The following is a 20,271-nucleotide window of genomic DNA, read 5'->3' as shown; positions in this document are numbered from 1 at the left end:
TCCTGGCAGGCCATCCTGGTGTTAATAATACAGCCAGACTAGTGACCAGGAATTTTTGGTGGCCGACGGTGGTTAAGGACTGCAAGGATTACGTACTGGCTTGCGAAACTTGTGCTCGTGCTAAGTCCCCCCATAATCGGCCTGCCGGCTGGCTCCAGTCCTTGCCTGCCCCAGAGAGTCCATGGACCCACATCTCCATGGACTTCATTACTGACCTGCCACCCTCAGAAGGGAAGACATGTATCTGGGTGGTGGTAGACAGGTTCAGTAAGCAGTGCCATTTTGTTCCCCTGTCTGGACTACCTAATGCAGAAACGCTGAGTAAATTGTTCGTTATTCATGTAATACGACTGCATGGCGCCCCGGTGAATATCGTGTCCGACCGAGGAACCCAGTTCCTTTCTAAATTCTGGAGGGCGTTATGCAAACGGATTGGCGTTGAATTATCCTTCTCCGCTTACCACCCTGAGACCAATGGTCAAACTGAGCGCACTAACCAGGGCCTAGAGCAGTATCTCCGCTGTTATGTTTCGGAACATCAATCTGATTGGGTGGAACATCTCCCGTTAGCCGAATTCGCCCTAAATAACCAATACCAAGAATCCATCAAAACCACCCCGTTCTTCTGTAATCTTGGTTTACACCCACGTTTTGGTTCATTTTCGGCTAAGATGTCGGACCTCCCGGGGGTAGAGAAATCCATACATCACTTAAGGACCATCTGGTCAGAGGTGAACTCAAACTTGAAAGGCTCCCAAGTCAGACAGGCTTCGGCGGCAAATAAACGGCGGTCCAAGGGGCCGCACCTGGGAGTTGGGGACAAAGTTTGGCTGTCTACCAAGAACATTAAACTTAAGGTACCGTCTGCCAAACTGGGCCCCAGATTTATTGGTCCCTATGAGATTTTGGAGGTAATTAACCCAGTAGCCTTTCGCTTAAAGCTCCCTCAGTCCTTCAAAATACCCAACGTTTTCCACAAATCCCTCCTAAAAACGTACCGCTCCCCAATTCAACCTGTCCAGTCCCCTCCTCCTCCAGTTTTGGTCAAGGGTACCTTGGAGTACGAAGTCCAAGGTATCCTTGATTCCCGTTTAGTGAGAGGGTCCGTGCAATACTTAGTGCATTGGAAGGGCTACAGCCCAGAGGAGAGGTCCTGGGTCCCCGCTGGTGACATGCATGCCAAGGGGTTAATTAGAAGATTTCACCTCCTTCACCCTGACAAACCGGGTTTTGAGGGTCCGGAGGCCCCTCTTAGAAGGGGGGGTACTGTCACGTCGCAGCCAGACTCAGGGCCTGCTGTTCCAGCGTCGGCCACTAGGAGGCGTCGGACGTCACTGCCAGACTCAGGGCCTGCAGTTCCGGTCTCGGCCACTCGGGTGCGCCGGACCGTCACGTCGCCGTCAGACTCAGGGACGGCTATTCCTGCCTCAGCCACTGGGAGGCGCCGTGGTTCGCTCCAGGGTGAGGGTGGTGGCAGAGAGGGGGCTACTGCGCAGGCATCTGGTGGGCGCAGGCTCCGCCCCTCTGTCAGTCATGTAGGGCTTACTGCATGTCCATCTGGCCTGGTCCGGGGGCGGTCCTGGTTACATCATCGGGCCGGGAACCTCTGAGGGAGGACCTGATCCCTCAAATACCTGGGGACTGGTCTTGCAAGCCGCCGGATATATTCTTGGTTTGTGAATTGCTATAGTGTATACTCTGACCTCAGCCTGGATTCTTGACCATTCTATTGCCTGCCGTTTTTGTACCTCCGCCTCTCTTCCGACTTTTTGACGCTGACCTTTGCTTGGATTCCTGACTCTCCTTCTGCCTGCTGATTCTGTACCTTGCTGCCCTCCTGGTTTTACTGACCCTGGCCTGGACTTTTGACTCTCCTGTCTGCTGATTTCGTGCCTCTGCGGCGCCCTGGTCTCAGACTCCTGCATCCTGACCTTGATTACGGGTTTTAGTTTTGACCCCTTGGTGGCCGTCCTGCTCTGGTCCACTGCTAATCTAGACAGCTACCTCCTGGGCCTTGCTACAATTCCAGATACCTGTATAGGGGTTAAGGGTCTCGGGGTTACTCGGGGTGCTGTTCCCACTGCAGCCCAGATTCGCAGACGGCCGTCACATTACCCTAATGCTTTGTCTTAGATATTGGCCTAATATCCATTGATGATCGTTAGATTACTATTCTTGTTGCAGATACTTCTTAGGTTCTGTTCACAGCGGCAATTTGGTTTTTGTTGATAACGAAGAAACAGAATTCAGTTAGAAAATAATTTGTTACAGAACAGATGCAAATGAAACCTTCGGTGTGGACAAAGCCTCCATCAATTACAGTAAATCTGGCCATACATATGCCTAAAATAAGTTTCCCAGGTTTAACCATTTCATTCAACAATCTTCTGTGAATGATACATGTGCAATGAAAAACTGACTATTGTCTGCTTAAAAGCTATTTTTTGTTCTCCATATGTATCACGATTTGCCAATCATTTTTTCCACTTTATGCAACACTCTGCCATTGTTTTGATTATATTTTTTTATTTTTTTATTTTACTCTTTATGCTAGCTTATTATGGTATGTTAATGTGGAATTGTTTGTAAGAATGATATAACCCACGATTCATCTTTCCGTATTCCAGGAAGCCATAATCTGATATGTGTGGTCTACGTAAGAATCTACAGTGAATTATTTCCAGTATGACTCTAAATGTAGGAGCGGGCAATTCTTGTCCAGCGTTGTTAGACACATGGTCAAAATTGTTGGTACCCTTCATTTAATGACAGAAAAGCCCACACTCAAGAGTTTGTTCTTGAGGAGTGGGCCAAAATACCTGTTGAGAGGTGCAGAAGTCTCATTGACAGTTAAAGGAATCGTTTGATTGCAGTGATTGCCTCAAAAGGTTGTGCAACAAAATATTAAGTTAAGGGTACCATCATTTCTGTCCAGGCCTATTTTATGTTTAAAAAAAATTCTGTGGAAGCATGGTTGAAAAGAAATGTCTCTTTCATTTGTTTATTTTCATAGATTTTTTTATATATTATTACTTTTGTCAGATTCAAGTTATTTCTGTCACCATTTTGGGTTTTTCTGCCATTAAACGAGGGGTACCAACAATTTTGACCACGTGTGTATAAGGGCTCTTTCAGACGTCAGTGTGTCCGGTACGTGTGGTGACAGTTTTCACACTTATCGGAGACACTTTCATGTAGAGCCATTCAAGTGAATGGGTCTGTGCACGTCAGCTTGTTTTCACGTACCGTGTGTCCGTGGGCAAAAGACACTGACATGTTAGTTATTTAATATCACTGCGGGGCTCGACATTGCTGTGTGTAATCAGTGTGACATATACTGGTGCCTAGGAATCAGCGGTACAGTTAGCGCTGTTTCCCGACACTGGGTGCTTAAGACCGCTTTCATCATTCTCCCCTGCTCGCGCTGACATTAGAGCTAGCATGGGAGAATGTTGAAAGTTATATTCAACTGATAACAGCGAAAGCAGGCAGCGGCTGGTGGGACCACTACTCCCATCAGCCTACACCTGCTGCCACTAATAATAGTGAGAGCAGGTGGCGGCTGATCGGAGTTTTCATCCGTTGCTGCCTGCACTATAAATAAATAAACCGGGGTGGGTTCCCCTGTATTTTTGACAACCAGCCCAGAAAAACTGACAACTGTGGGCTGCAACCCTCAGCTGTCAGCTTTAGCAAGGCTGGTTATCAAGAATAGAGGGGTCCTCGTGCTGTTATTTTTTTTAATTTTTTAAATGAATAATTTAAATTAACAGCATATGGTACCCCACCTTTTTTGACAACCAACCTTGCTAATGCAGACCAAAGATATTGCCCCCCCCCCAGCCTTAAAATAGCAGCTCGCAGCTGCCCAGAAAAGGTACATCTTTTAGATTTGGCGCTTTGCCTGTCTCTTACCACTTGCCCTGTGGCGATGGCAAATGAGGTTCATATTTATGGGGTTGTTGTCACTTTTGCATTGTCTGGTAACATTAAGCCCACAAGTTAGTAATGACGCCTATCCATTATTAATCCTGTAGTTGTACGGTAAATAAACACGCAGCAAGTATTAAGTCTTTTAAGTGAAATAAAAATGAAACGAGCAATATCGGCAGTGTATCATTTACTTATTTTCCCCACTGTAGGACCGACCTGAAAGGGTGCACCTTGTCGTGGTGGGATGGCTTTTTTTTTTTTAATCAAAATAGTGTTACCGAAGTGCCTTATGTTAGTTATATGTACTATTACTATTTATTTGCATACTACAGGGTTAATGCTCATTTTGTTTTTGTCTGTGAGAGCCAGAATTCTTGCTGGTTAGTGGCTTATCAAATACTTATTTCATGCAATAAAATGCAAATTATGGAAAAATCATACAATGTGATTTTCTGGATTTTATTTTTAGATTCTGTCTCTCACAGTTGAAGTGTACCTACGATAAAAATTACAGACCTTTCCCACTCTTTGTAATTAGACAGTGAATCAAATACTTTTTCCCCCCACTGTATCTCTAGTATTAAAACCTTACCTTGTGTCAGGTGTCCTTAATGTAGATAAGGACGAAGCAGGGCCAAGGCCCGGTTGTTCAGACATCTGCCCATGGGAAATTAAATAGATGAAATGTGTAGCTCAAAAAGGGAGCATGCCCCTGTTATACAAGGTACAATAAACTACAGCAAAACCAAAGAAATGAGCCGGAGCATAAGTTGGTATGTGAGCAGTGTGTTAGAACATGTTCACACTGTGTTCATTTCACAGACGAAACCCAAGAAAAGACAACAGTGAGCAAATACCCTGTAGTAAGTAACTAAGTTAATAATACATATAAATAACATGGCGTTCTTAGTTAACCCTATTTTTATTTAAAAAAAAAAAAGCGTAAAAGCCATCCCACCGTGAAAAGCTGTACTCAATTGGGACTGTTCTATTCTGTCTCTGGTATTAAAGCCAAACTTCATTGTAGATGAGGGCAGAGCAGGACCCAGTTTCAGACATTTGCCTTTGGAAGCTATATAGATGAAATGCCTAGCTCAATATGGGCGAGCCACGCCCCTGTTTATAGAAAGTACAATAAACTACAGCAAAACCAAAGAAATGAGCCGGAGCATATTAATCTCAATCCACCTGTCTTGGTTTCTTTTTTTGGTGTCTATAATAAGTATATGTGTGTAAATTCATTTGTAGCAAGGCCTTCCTTCACCCTGTCAATAATTCAGCTCTGTATATAAAGATCTACTTTTGGCAACTCCCTCTTACAGTTGTGGCCAAAGGTATTGACACCCCTGCAATTTTGTCAGATAATACTCAGTTTCTTCCTGAAAATGATTGCAAACACAAATTCTTTGGTATTATTATCTTCATTTAATTTGTCTTAAATGAAAAAACACAAAAAGAATTGTCCTAAAGCCAAATTGGATATAATTCCACACCAAACATAAAAAAGAGGGTGGACAAAAGTATTGACACTGTTCAAAAAATCATGTGATGCTTCTCTAATTTGTGTAATTAACAGCACCTGTAACTTACCTGTGGCACCTAACAGGTGTTGGCAATAACTAAATCACACTTGCAGCCAGTTGACATGGATTAAAGTTGACTCAACCGCTGTCCTGTGTCCTTGTGTGTACCACTTTGAGCATGGAGAAAAGAAAGAAGACCAAAGAACTGTCTGAGGACTTGAGAAACCAAATTGTGAGAAAGCATGAGCAATCTCAAGGCTACAAGTCCATCTCCAAAGACCTGAATGTTCCTGTGTCTACCGTGCGCAGTGTCATCAAGAAGTTGAAAGCCCATGGCACTGTGGCTAACCTCCCTAGATTTGGACGGAAAAGAAAAATTGACAAGAGATTTCAACGCAAGATTGTGCGGATGTTGGATAAAGAACCTCGAGTAACATCCAAACAAGTTCAAGCTGCCCTGCAGTCCGAGGGTACAACAGTGTCAACCCGTACTATCTGTCGGCGTCTGAAAAAAACACTGTCCCTACAGTCAAACATGGCAGAGGTTCCCGGATGTTTTGGGGTTGCTTTGCTGCCTCTGGCACTGGACTGCTTGACCGTGTGCATGGCATTATGAAGTCTGAAGACTACCAACAAATTTTGCAGCATAATGTAGGGCCCAGTGTGAGAAAGCTGGGTCTCCCTCAGAGGTCATGGGTCTTCCAGCAGGACAATGACCCAAAACACACTTCAAAAAGCACTAGAAAATGCTTTGAGAGAAAGCACTGGGGACTTCTAAGGTGGCCAGCAATGAGTCCAGACCTGAATCCCATAGAACACCTGTGGAGAGATCTAAAAATGGCAGTTTGGAGAAGGCACCCTTCTAATATCAGGGACCTGGAGCTGTTTGCCAAAGAAGAATGGTCTAAAATTCCAGCAGAGCATTGTAAGAAACTCATTGATGGTTTCCGGAAGTGGTTGGTCGCAGTTATTGTGGCTAAAGGTTGTGCAACCAAGTATTCGGCTGAGGGTGCCAATACTTTTGTCTGGCCCATTTTTTGAGTTTTGTGTGAAATGATTAATGTTTTGCTTCATTCTCTCTTGTGTTTTTTCATTTAAGACAAATTAAATGAAGATGATAATAACAAAGAATTTGTGTTTGCAATCATTTTCAGGAAGAAACTGAGTATTATCTGACACAATTGCAGGGGTGTCAATACTTTTGGCCACAACTGTAGAATGACTTTCATTTTCTTGCTCTATCACCTCTTTTTATTAGTTATGTGTATAACTTTAGAATATATTGCAGGGTGTTTTAGTATTTTTTTTTTTTAACTTTTTTTTTTCATCTCGCTTCTGCAATAAAATCTTTCCACATCTGTAATGCACACTGGGTTTGGAAATGGTTGACCTCTCTATTTGGATGTCTTCTCCCTGATTTTTATGGACCGTATCAGGAAATCATAAAAGCTTTGTATCTTTCATTTTAGTACCTACACTTTGCTTGTTGTACTAAATCATTGTTCTGAAATGACCAGATTGAACTACTTTTATACCAAATACAGCTGACAGCAAGAGCAAATATTCATTACTACCCGTATCGGAGAAAATGTGGATGTGGGTCTCCTGCATGTAACTTATCTGGCACTGTTGGTAATTTTTTTTTTTTTGCTTTCTGTTGATGGGAAACCCAAAACACGAGTGCAGCTGTGATTATGGCCTCAACACGTTCACATGCAACTTTTGGTTCTGTATTTTTGAGCCATTCAGCAGTAAATCATCACTAAAAATTCTCGGTAAAAAATTATTCCCTGTAAAAATAATATATATCTATTGAAAAAAAAAAAAACCATTAAATTTGAATTCTAAGGGGTGAAGTTTCTTTTTTCAGAAAGCATCAAGTTGGTGTAAGGAGATTTATAGACAATGCAATTTTTGCCCTGGGAGGTTCTGGTTTGCCTGTATATCCAATATCATGGCAAGGCTCCTTAAAATGAATCTGTCTGTAAGATTTTTACGATGTAATCTGAGAGCACCATGATGTAGGGGCAGAGACCCAGATTCCAGTGATATGCCACTTTATAAGTTGTGTGTTTGCTGTTTCGAAAAAAATCACTGGTTTATCACAGGAGATTATCACTACAGGACTAGGTATCTCCTGCCTCCTAGTCCAGCCACGCCCCCACCACTGAATAGCAGCTTTATGTCAATACATAGTGTACACAGAAAGTTGCCAATCAAATGTCTGGATGGCATTATACAGACTCAGCATTCAGAGAACTGCTAGATCCACAACAAAGAAAACTGTGATTGTATCAAAATGACAGCAAGCAGCCCAGTGAGTTTCATATCACTGGAATCAAGGTCTCTGCTCCTACATCTCACTGCTTTTAAATTACATAGCAAAAGCCTGGTGACAGATTCCCTTTTAAGGGTCAGTATTGACGTTCAGAATTGCTACTTACAATAGGTGGAGTCCCTGCTGTCTTGTTTGTGAGGAGGCTAGTTTCATACTTATGTAAACTGGAATAATTCCAGCCCGATCATTTTAATTTTAACCTTGCCAGTTTTTTACAATGCTACAATCCTATCCCAATATGTAGTAGTTAGGTGTAATAATATTTGCAAATACCTCCAATAAGAAATGTAGTATAGTTCTTCTGATTTGCTGTCTAGCTTACCCCATCTGCAGGGCATTGCCCCTAAGAATACAAGATTTTCCAGTAGTTTGGACTTTTATGCTCTGTAGGGAATTGTGCTTTTAGATGACAAGTATACTGTAATTCCTCTTTAGGGCAATTAAATATCCAAATTGTCTCATCAGAGACGACGAGGACTGGAACTCTAGCGCCACCTATCAGAAGCAGCAATCCTGAAATATTGACCCTTTTTAACAAGCCTTGCTACATGACTTAAAGGGACAGTATTACTGATGACTTCTGCATTCAGTGTGTGGTGGCATATTGTGTAAGCAATGTATTCACTTTCTCAGGGTTTAATATATTCTTGTCAGCCAGATGTTAGGGTTCAGGTCGTGCTTTATATTTTATGATGTAGATTTGTATTAAATGATTTCCCCTGATCTAAACATGCGTTTGTATGATAATATGACGACGATGATTGTTTACCACCCCGGAGCTTTAAATTCTTCATTATTCGCTGTTCAGTACAAATGATTGTATATGGACTTGTAATTATATGGTGTCATAATATTGCACAGGGTTTGGATGACACGTTTAAGACCTGACATTTGCGTTGCCAAGGCAAATGGCTAGTTTTAAGTTTCATCTTGGTTTCCTGCCTCAGTTTTTAAGACATCCAAGGATTAGTCTTGTTCTGTGCTCGTCCCTCCCAGGAGGCAGAAGCCGAGGCTAATATTCCTCTTACACAAGCACCTGCGGCCTGGAAGATTAAAGGCGTCCCTATGAGGGACTGCTCTGTGCTCTCATCAGCTTTGGGGGGGAGCAAGTTCGTCTATTATCTTGGAACGACACATTTTTAAATAATAGCTTTAAAACCCTGAGAAAAACAAAACCTTCTAGAAGCGAAGGGTAAATGCCAAAAAGATCAAGTTATTTATTTTTATTTTATTTTTTTGGTGCTTAAGTTTTTCCACTTGTACAGAAATCCAAATTATTACTGTGTTGTTTGCTATGTTGGATGCAGAGTTGGCATTTCTTAAAAAAAAAAAAAAAAAAAAATAAAAGTTTCTTTGCAACTATCCTGGAAACTTTAATATCCAGGTACATATCTATGTGCAAAAGTAACAAAAACAGCAGCGAACAAAATAAAGTGAAACCTCTATAAGTCCACTACTCATCAATTGTGCATTGTCGGCATCAGATCAGATGGGGTTCGACGACCAGCACCCACTTATTGATATCGTAACACTGGACAACTTATTTAAAGCAGTTGACTGTGTAAAAGAAGTTATCACCTATTTGCTTGTTAGGTGGTTATTCCACCACTGGGACCCACACTTATCAGTAGATCTTTTATCCCTGTAACAAAATGTTGTGACCGGTCGGATGCCCAACTTCCACACATTAATTTCTCTATACGGCTGCTGAAAAATGGGGAGCACACTGCTGGGCAGTCTTATAGGAAGTGAATGGAGCTCAGTTTGCACAAGGATAAAAGTTCCCTGTTCTGCCGAACCATCCAACCGCTCGCACCCGCTCTGGTCAACATGTTGTATCTTATGCAGTGGATAAGAAAGAGCTTGTTTTCACCTGACAACCCCTTTAAAAAACACACTCCTATTATACTTTTTTTATAACTTCAAGCTGTTTAAATATATAAGTGCATTAAACTACTTACTAATCACCGCCATCTCTGGTTTCAAGTCGTTTTCCGGTCCTCTTGTCAATTGTAATTGGAATTCTGACTCACCGGATCACACTGCACTTTACGCCTGAGCCAGAAGTTTCTACTACAATGTTGGCCTACAGGGCCTCGTTCTCACGCTCCATAGACTTACATTGTAAAAGCCATTTCCAGCTCGCGCATAGAGCGCAGTGTGGTCCGACAAGTTGGAATTGCAGTCACTTGAGTGACAAGAGGACCCAAGATCGGCTGGAAACCCGGGAAGACACCGATTAGTAAGTAACTCAACGCACTTACACTGCCTAATATACACCGGTTTATGACATAAACATTTCATGGCACTTTCTTTGCGCTAGTATACAGCACATACGTAGAAACATTTGTAGTGCACTCCAGCACTTGGGTTAAAAAGCCATATTTTATTGTAAATTCAATAAAAACATTCTTTGATTTTTAGCCTCCTTAAGGTAGTAGGTGGTCAGTCTTGGGGCATGTTCACACATTTTTACCGTGTGTTTTGTTTTTTCATGCATTTTTGTCGCAGTATGTTACTGTAACGGCAACGTTTGCACATTCATTAGTCATGTTTTCTCGAGGCCGTTATTTAGGGGATTTTGATACGATTCCATCACCTTGATGGGGTTCGTGTTTATTGCTGTCCTTTCTGTTCCTATAAGCAATATATTAATATTTAGCACTACCTCTCAGACTTCGTACTTTGCTGCTGCCATCACTCAACAATAAAGTAGTATTACGACAGATATGTGCCACAACATTTTGGTCAATGAGGCTTCAACGTCTTGGATCCCAATCCACAGAATTAACCGACAAAAGTCATCTCAGTATTTCTGAAGTCATTGGGGCTTTGCTGTAGTTCCTTGCAATCTTGGATGATGGGAGAATAGCCATGTAGGGAAAATAAATGAAGGGGCCGTAGCAGTTACCTAGTAATGAACCCATTCTTTCTAAGGGTAGTCTGAGTGATATGAGCAAAATTCATTGACTTAGAACAATGCGAAAACCTCTCTAGCAATGAAAACAGATTTATTTTTTTTTTATTTTTTTTTATAAATCCATGAGAAAAAGCAAAACATAACAAGGTCGCCTATCCTGGTTATGCCCAATGTTGACGCGCCATAAGTGATAACGCTGGGAGAGTTGGGCCTCTTTGACACTGACATTACTTGTCTGATAAGGTTATTTTGAAATAAAATAAAATTGGAAAAATTCAGTTCTGATCTGCAAGCAGGCCGCAATTAGTCTGTTCTCATCAGTTTCAGAAACGTCCCTCATAAACACAGGGTGGCCCATCTTCTCATAGGGGAAAGGAACAGGCTTCTTGCTCAGGTCCACTTGTTTCCTTGCCATTGTCCGAGAGTTTACCATGATTTACATGTCTCCGCTTTTGTTAAAAATAGGAGGAATTGAGTCTATTTTCAGGCTTTGGTTCTATGTCAGTCTTCAGGAGTGATGTTAAGCAAAACATTTTGCAAGAGTCAAAAATTTAAGCCAAAAAAAGGAAGACAAAAAGAATAAGATTCCAGTTGTCTAGACCACATCAGCAGCTCACTGTGCACTTACTGATTGTTATCCAGGAACAGAAATCAGTGTCCAGGTCATGAACCTTGTGTCCGGGTTCCGCTCTCTATGTTTGATTGCTGCAAAAGGTTCATAAATGCACATTGTAATTTAAATCCACACACGAGCCAAGCAAGCAAGTCACCGGATAGATGATAAAGTGCTTTGTTTATTGACGAGTTGGCAACGGATTTGCGGCTTTGGTTTCCGAATCTCGTACATCTGTAGTCTTTATTTGAAAAGGCAACTCGTGGTGAAAAGTGAAATCTAAATACTTGATGAATAATGGCTGATAAGATAATACCCATTAGGACAATGACCATTTTGTAAGAGAACATGATCACTATCATGTATGAAAACAAAATAACCATTCACTCCAGGCTATGACTGGCCTACTGGAGGACAGGAGAATCCTCTGGTGGGCCCACCACCCTCTTATATGAGCAGTACTTTGCACAATATTCTTCAATCACCATGTACAAAGGCATCATCTTAATTAGTTCACTATCTACCCAGATCATTGCTATCGAAATTTGTGATTGAGGATAATGTCACATTTGCAAGTGGCTGAAAAGTGAAGCCCTGACATTGGTTACTGGTGGGCCATTGGCACCCCAGTCCTTAACTCTTTTAAATGTATCTAGGATGTACCTTCTGTAACACCTTGTACAGTTTTGAGCACCAGTAGCTGAAAGGGAATGTGTCATCAATAAAAACCTTCTGATAAAATCCGATTATCATGTTAAATGTATTTTATTTTATTTTTTGTAATGCTTTTTAATCTGTTTTGATTATCTTGATGTGTTTTATATAAATTAGAAATGTTGCCAATTTTACCACTGAACAGTGGGGCTATTATAGACTCGTACAACCTGTTTAGGAAATCTGCATGTACATAAAACCTGACCCAGACCCCTATTTTGTAGTGAAGCATTTCATTATCATGTGCAAATTTTATTGAAAAGGGAGAAGGAGCTGTGATATCACGTAGTGAGAATAGTGGATCTCTAATGTGTATATAGGAGGAGTTACCTGCAATTGCAATCCTGCCTGTGCTGATAATGAAGTTTCTGAAAAGTCTACAGTAAAGGACAGTAAGTAGGAGTGTAAAATAGCACCAGGGACCAGTGTGAAAATTGCAAGATTCCGATTTATATATTTATACGCCACTCAGATCTAGAACATGGACTTGTATTAGTAAATTTGAAGGTCGAGGGGTAGCCATTTTTTCCCATTGGTTGCAGAGATACTACATGCCTATAGAACTACGGTACATTTTATACTGTTGAGATTTAGTAGCTAATGTTTACAAATGCAACCTCCTATCATTATTTGCTGGAATCACATGTCATTATGTAACACATGTCGTTCACTGAAGGTACATGCAACAAATTTTACAAAGTTTCATTGAAATTGCATAGTATATTTTTTCATGAATCAAAAGTACAAGTGAAGAATGGAAATTGTAATAGTATCTCATTAGAGAATTCCTTTTTCCCCACCTATCAGTCATTGTTTTCTCTCTTCCTCCCTGTTTTTTGTACTAATTAGAAAAATATTAAAATTTGAGAGTCCTCAGTGGTTGATACCTTTTAATGGCTAACTGAAAAGATGGTAACACATTGCAAGCTTTCAAAACTACTCGGGTCTCTTCATTGGGCATAGTAGCTAATTATTGTGCCAATTATCACTCTAAAAAAATGTTCAAATCTGTCTTCACTGAGGGATCAGATTACATCTCCTGCTTGTAGAAATGTATAGAAACTGGAAGAGGAAGCAGCTGGAGGTAAATATAAGCAGAGAGACACAAAAAGAAACTGCTGCAGCTTCTGGTTATTAAAGCATGCTGAGGGAAGTCATGTAATGTCCAGAAATAGTGGTGTTCCTGATGACTACACATGTGACCTGAAACAACAGGTACAGTTTAGCGCTGATGAGTCTGATTTCTCCGGAGTAGGATAAGACCCTCCAATCAACACGACGTAGGGCTTGTGGCTCTCCTGTGAGCATAGTCCCCTTATTTTTATTCAGACAAGCAGAGTGGCTTATAAGTACGGGAGGATGTCTCGTTATCATAAATGGTCCCATTGACTGATATAGGACGAGCAGCACAAAAAAAGGGCCACAATGTTTCCAGTGATCAGCCAGCAATTCATCATCGTTTTTCTAGGGATAGGTACTCAGTGTTGAAGAGTGTCTGTCAGCACAAAATGACTATTCACACAAAGCACAGCACCCTCTGTGGGACATATCCCTAAAATGAAATCACACCTTTGTTTTCCTAATCTGTTTCTCCATTTATCAGAAACCCTTCTTTATTCAAGTTTGTTAAAGAGGCGCTCGGTGCACCCTCGGCGCGACAATTTAGTGCACCTTTCCATTTATCGCCACTCCCCCTCTGACTTCTGTTAAGGCAGAGCTGTCAGTCAAGGAAGAGGGAGGGGGCAGATATTGATAAGAAAACAAGTAGCTGATAAGGTGCATGCTGCTCGGCCACACCATGGGTGCTCTGAGCGAATCATTAACATTTGAAAAAAAAATTAATTTCTGGCAAATATAGCAAAGTTATGAAATAAAACTAGAATTTTGGTTAGTATTATGCCTCCTGCGAGGTGCGGTGCTTGGTTTGAACAGTCATTTTGTGCTGAAAGACTCACTTTAAGGATCTAGAGAGCCCTTTTACTAGTATTATAAATTAGCGGCTGCCATGGGAGTCTCTGCCAGTCGCATTAGTTTCGAGCAGAGTACTATTTTAGTAACAAGGTCCGTTTCTACATCCCGGACTGTAAAGGACTCGTTGGTAAGATTTTCTCAGTGTATGTTGTAGAAACTCGCGCTTGTCTTGGCATAACATGTCAGTGAGAGCATTTCTGTCGTAGCTAACATTTCCAGATTTAAACCTCAACTTTGTATTTGGATCAGCCAAAGCAAATAGGTATGTAAACTTATGATCTGACGTCACTCGAGTGATTTGCAGCATAAATTAATGTAGACAAATTCATAAAGCCAGCTTGGTTACAGAAACAAATGACATCATTTGTAAGTCCGTCAGAAAAACTATAAAAAGAAGGTTTACATTTTGTACGTGGGCAGCAGTATTAGGATGTGGGCTATTAATTACAGTCTCAATAACATAAGTACCCAGGCTCAAAAGTTTTACTGCAAACTGAAGGAATTCTTGCAATATCAAATAAAAATACCGTTCACTTCCATTAAGCTCTTTTCAACAGATCCTGTAAACTGTACTCCCGGTGTCTCGGTTTTGAAACCATTTATACTGGATTTACATCATCTTTAGAAAATGTGTAGGAAGAATTTATAACTCTTAATTTATACCAAAGCATGGACCTCATGAAGACATCCTTTTATTAGACCTGATTGGGTATTGCCAGGGAAAGCTGTGACCATCCATACAAATGTAATATTACATGCTTGTCATCCAAATGAATGGCTATCAGGGAAACACTTGGGCAGGGGGTTGTGGTTCACCTGAGGAAGAGGTCTGTGCAACCTCTAAACGCGCTGAGAATAAATTTAACACCACTGGCTTTGGATTTTTTTGATTCCACCACCAGCGCGGGACTATCCACCTAATTGAATTTTCCTTGATATCTGTTTGGGTAGAGTTAGTTTTTTAGGGCAGGATATTTGACATCAGAAACATTCAGCTTCATTCAGCCATATACTTTACACTAAAGAAGAGCTCCCATAATTTTTTTTTCTCTTTAAATCATTGTTTATGTAGTGTAGTGTGTATGTGTTAATATACTCCCATACAGCCACCTTCTCCAGTATCCAGCGCCGTTCCACTCCTATTCTCAGTGACGTCACCACTCTTCAAACTCTAAGGGTCACATTTCGCTCTGGGTGACCTGGAAGTGGCTTTATATATAATCTAAGTCTATGGAGCATGAGAACAATGCTCCATAGACTTAAATTGTTGAAGAGACTTCCGGCTCATTCATAAAGCATAGAGGAAACCGGAGAGTTTGAAACGCGATGACGTCACTGAGAAGAGGAGCAGAACAGCACTGGATACCGAAATAGGCGGCAGTAGGTGCGTATATTAACACTCACTGCACTACATATACACAGGGTTAATAAAAAAAATTCATGGGAGCTTCTATTAAATTATTATGCTATATCCAGATACCCTAAATTGGCCTATGTAGTGGTAATGAGACAACTTCTTTAATAAAACTCTGCATTCTACTAGTACTCTTACAATCAAAATTATAGGGGACTTGTGGAGTAAAATGCCATATCTGTCCATCATTAAAGAGAACTTGTCACTAGACTCATACTGCCAGAACAAGTGCCGAGCAGCGTGACTCTGAGCCTGGCTGCCTGATTGCAGCCAAGTATGTTTTACTATGAGTCGCTGCAGCATTTCAGAGAAAATGTAGTTGGGATAACCAGTCGGGAACTATAGAAACCTCACTAGTCCATTGTCCTCTGACATGGCCAAATGGGAGAGACCTGTCAATCAACTGGGATGGGTGTGGACATTATTGGACTAGTCGGGTGTCTCCCTATAGTTACCTGTTCCTGATTCATGCTGCCTCTGGATTGAAGAGGAGTGGGTAACTCTATAATTGGTTTTTCTATGACCAGGCATGCGTATATCTGAATAGGGACATTACATTGGGCTTCCTTTTGGCATTGGGACAGTTGTGAATTAATATATTTTTCTATAATGGTGCAGTATAATGAGAAAATATTAGTGAAGGTCTATTCCATAAACAATAATTGATGTGCACAATGTTAATGTAAATCAAACAGAAATGTAACTTTTTTTTTATCTTCTGTAGACGTGCCTTGAATTTAGGTATCCTTCGAGATCCTGGATCAGAAGTGGAAGATAGGCAATACCAAATTGACCTGCAGTTGATTAACATTGGCACTGCTCTGTGGGAGCAGCTGAAACCAGAAAAAGAGAGTAACCATGGAGGACTGCTGGTTGAAGCTGACCGAGGCTCTCAGAATCCAGCACTGGAGTGGAACATGGCCAGCAGGTAAGAGTGCATCTGCTTAGTTGTAAGAGAATGTACCTAGAAGGAACATAGAGCGCACATAGGGTCTTATCCGAGATAAAAGCAATATTCGTGAGGGATAATCAAATTCACTCACCTATTATGGTTGAGTGAGACACAACCACTGCACTTAGCATGGGCGGCTGCTGCAAGCCCCGATGTGCTGATTCTTTGCTAGGTGGAGAGAATGGGGCATCAGATTGCGCTGCTCGCCTGTCAGGATGATATACCAGAGGAGACCAAGTGGATGTAATAGAAAATAGACTTTATTTCTACGCATTTCGTGGTGATCACACCACTTCCTCAGGACAGTCTATACACATACAGGGTCTGCTACTTATAGCATATATAGGAGGCAGATGGAGACGCCGCCTTTAAAAAAAGAAGGCCACACCCAATGGGCGGGGAATCAGAATTAAGCACATAATACATCGTAAACACAACAAACAATCATAAAATATAATGGAGTATATCACTTAAAACCATTGTTCATACATTTAAAAATCTACATGCAGAGAAACACAATAAAACACAATAAAAAAGTAGTTCAATAAATAAAATTTTGCAAGCTGGGGGAGTGCTTGAACCTATGGTGTTAACCCATTCATTCATTGTCAGGACCATGCTAATTGTGTTTTGAACCATTGTGCCATGGAAGGATTTGATTGGATCTCTTTATTTGGTGGTAGTTGAAATCAAATAGATTATAGTGAATTAAAAAACTCTGGAAGAAGAAAAAAAAATTTGGGGGGAAAAATTAAAAAAAAAAAAATATAATAAAGCAAAATAAAAAAAACCCAATGAAAGGATGAACCCCTTCATAACAAGGAACAGATGTTTGTCAAATCTGTATCACAAAATGCAGAGGAAAATTGAGGTGGGTTGTACAGGGGAACAGAGCACACTCCATAGATAAATCAGTGGAACAAATCCGTTGTTTCATTGAGTCCATGGGGATTTATAGTGTTCACCTTGTGAATCCAGAAGATCTCTTTCCTGCTAAGAGTCTGGGCTCAGTTGGGGTTATCAAGAGGAACATGGTCAATAGGCATCACCCTGAAGGAAATCCTTTTGTTATGATATAACGCATAATGCCTGGAAAGGCCATGCTGTAGAAATCCTTCATTTATATTATCCCTATGCGAGTTTATACTTTTATGTAGCTGTTACGTTGTCCTGCCCACATATATAATTTCTTACATTCGCATATGATGACATAGATGATGAAACTGAATTGGCAGGTCAAATGGTATTTGATTTGAAACTCATCTGAATTTCCACTGTCTGATGAAAAAGTTTTTGCATCATGAATGATGCTAGAGCAGCATAGGCATCTTGGCAATATCCTATGGGTATTCCATAAATGTGTGAGGTGCTGTCTAACTTGCATGTAGCCAATTTAGATGGGCATATCACTTTCACTACCCCTTCCTCTATTAGCTAGAGTCACTGGGCGTAGTCTTTGTAAGAAAGTAGGAGGTAAGGTCTTGGATGGCAGATATGTGACACCATAGTGGTTGGCATCTGTGATGTACAGTCTGTACCAGCAACACTAGTTTAATGAAAGGATTAATTTGTCTGGATTTTGGATCTGCAGTTAAGGAGCAACAAAAAGACTCTGGGTAGAAAAGGTCTTTATCATGATCCAGCCCAGATCTTACAGGACTAATAACAGCAGCTGAGTTAGCTCAGCAGATTTGAGTTGTGGAGTTTATGCTTCAGCTGAACAGAGGTGTGTTTGTCTGGTCAGCACATTTAAGCTGCTGGTGTTGCTACTGCCTGAAATACCGAGATTGGTGAGTCAGCTACATTTACCTTGTGTCATTGTACCTGAAGAAAGGACTGTTTGTTATACCCTTGTACTGGAGAGAGGCTGTTTTTGTTTTGGAGCTGTAAAGTTTATGATAAACAATAAACTTTATGCTGTTTTCATATAAAAACTTTTTGACTTTGCATATCCAAACGGCTACCAGAGATCTGAAACCCTACATCATTTGTTTGCAAGGATATCCAACCATTTTAATATGTGTCGTGCTATACAACATTTCTCCTGCAATTTTAAGGGTATAGTCATGTGTCCGTTTCCATCTTGACGGTACATATTTTCTCCCTTGTTTCTTTCCATTTAGTTGATATTTAGTAGTTAATCAGATAAAGGGGTTGTCGACTTTCAGGAAAGTGGGCCTCAAAGTGTGTAAAATACTCATAAGAACAAGCTCAGCAGGTACTCGCCCTCCCTGGGTCCAGCGCTAGTTTCCTCCCATTGCTTTATTCACAGTGCTGTGGCTGTTCTGGTAATATAACGTCAGCAGCGCTCGTCACCCCTATGTCCATTCGTGGGCTCAGCGGTTGAATAAACACCTCACTGAGATCCGTGCACAAGCATGGTGGATGTGCACTGTTGACGGAACTACAGTGCTGCAGCCAAAACACCAGGACAGGAGCAGCGGCAGTGAGCCAATGCTGGGGTCATGGAGAGTGAGTACCTACTGAGTTTATTTTAGGTATTCTTCAGTTTGGGGCCCACTTTACTAAAACTGAACAAGCCCTTTAAAAATGGCTAGTAAACAAACAGAAGATGTCATTTGCTTTACATCTGTTTTTTGATGAATCCCCATATATCCATCAAAAATGTTCATGTCTCAGTTGCAAAGATAGATGAGAATAGGACCTGAGTGTAACAGAACGGACTTGGGTACTTTAAAAATATATTTTTTTCCTTTTGTTAATTTGGCTGTTTGGACACTGGTGAATAGGTTCTCTAACTGGATCTGTAGCAATACCCATGTCCAAGACGGACCATCTTTGAATGACGTTGGACGCGATCAGCTTTTCAGAAGACGCTATGTCTTTATTTCTGGTTTGGTGGTTTGAGAAACCCACATGATATGGTTTTTGGTAGTATGGAGCCAGAATCACAGAGGCTTGGACTGACAAGTGAAATACTTTTGGCAAGTTATACATTAACAACACATCCTTCTTCAGCCTCTGATATTAGCAGCGATCCAATTTCCATCATCCCGGTCTGATCAGAGCCTTCCAACTACAGATGTATAATCCAGTCCAATTGCACTAGTGGAAAGTGTTGTGGTTTGTTTGAAATGGCGTAGATGTACTTATTAACACCCATGAGTAATAAGCTCCAGATTATTTGTTTTACCGCTACACGCGTTCCAATCAATATAGGAAGATTATCTGAAGGAACATTAGCGCAAGGTCGAAGTTTACATTTCCAATTTTGACTCATGCTTTCTGTATACATAGCAGTGGTATGTTTATTAGAATAGGCCAGAGGACGTGATCATATAATGTAATGAATTCTGGAATGTTATATCTTAACTACGATGTGAAGTTGTGTTATGTAGCCGCGCAGAATCTAGAACTTACACTTTTATAATAACAAACCGCAGGTGGGCCGCTATAATGCATACGCCGAATTAAACAAAAGGCTTTACACCGCTTGCAAGTTGAGTTTTGCACTTATCTTTTACAAACCACCAGATAAATTTGAGCGAAACCTAATACTGCTGCTTGAATGGCACTTAGAAAAGAAAAATCCTGGATCAGTGACAGATAAAATATACTAAACAGGCTTCTGCTTTCAAGTGTTATCTGAGCGGAAGACAGCGTTCGGCGCAGAACAAAGTAACACAGGAGTACGTTTGGCAGAATGATTTGATCATGTGTTGATCTGTGTTTACATGAACATGTAGACTTAAGAAGAAAAGGGCCAAACAAATTGATATTCATGAAGATTTTTGTTGTCCTTCCCTTTCACCTCCTCCTCCCCTTGTAAAGTTATCACATTGAACCTTGTAATTTTATTTAGACTAGAACATTGACTTCTCAGGATACACTGACCAGCTGTTGAGAGAGTTTACATCTCAAGCATATCGTAA

General features: G+C 40.9%; 1 protein-coding gene across 4 annotated transcripts in view; it reads left to right on the top strand.

The window, feature by feature from the left end:
- VPS13B (vacuolar protein sorting 13 homolog B) overlaps positions 1-20,271 on the top strand; it is a 1,297,298-nt gene that overhangs the window by 862,713 nt on the left and 414,314 nt on the right. For all 4 annotated transcript variants that reach the window (XM_073550458.1, XM_073550457.1, XM_073550459.1 and 1 more), the window contains exon 31: positions 16,151-16,354. In XM_073550458.1, coding sequence (XP_073406559.1) covers positions 16,151-16,354 — 204 coding nt within the window. The remainder of the gene's footprint in view (positions 1-16,150; positions 16,355-20,271) is intronic.

This window comes from Dendrobates tinctorius, unplaced genomic scaffold (genome assembly GCF_039654945.1).
Source record: "Dendrobates tinctorius isolate UK_male_01 unplaced genomic scaffold, ASM3965494v1 ptg000165l, whole genome shotgun sequence".
Classification (NCBI taxonomy): domain Eukaryota; kingdom Metazoa; phylum Chordata; class Amphibia; order Anura; family Dendrobatidae; genus Dendrobates; species Dendrobates tinctorius.
This window is presented reverse-complemented; position numbering and strand designations above follow the sequence as displayed.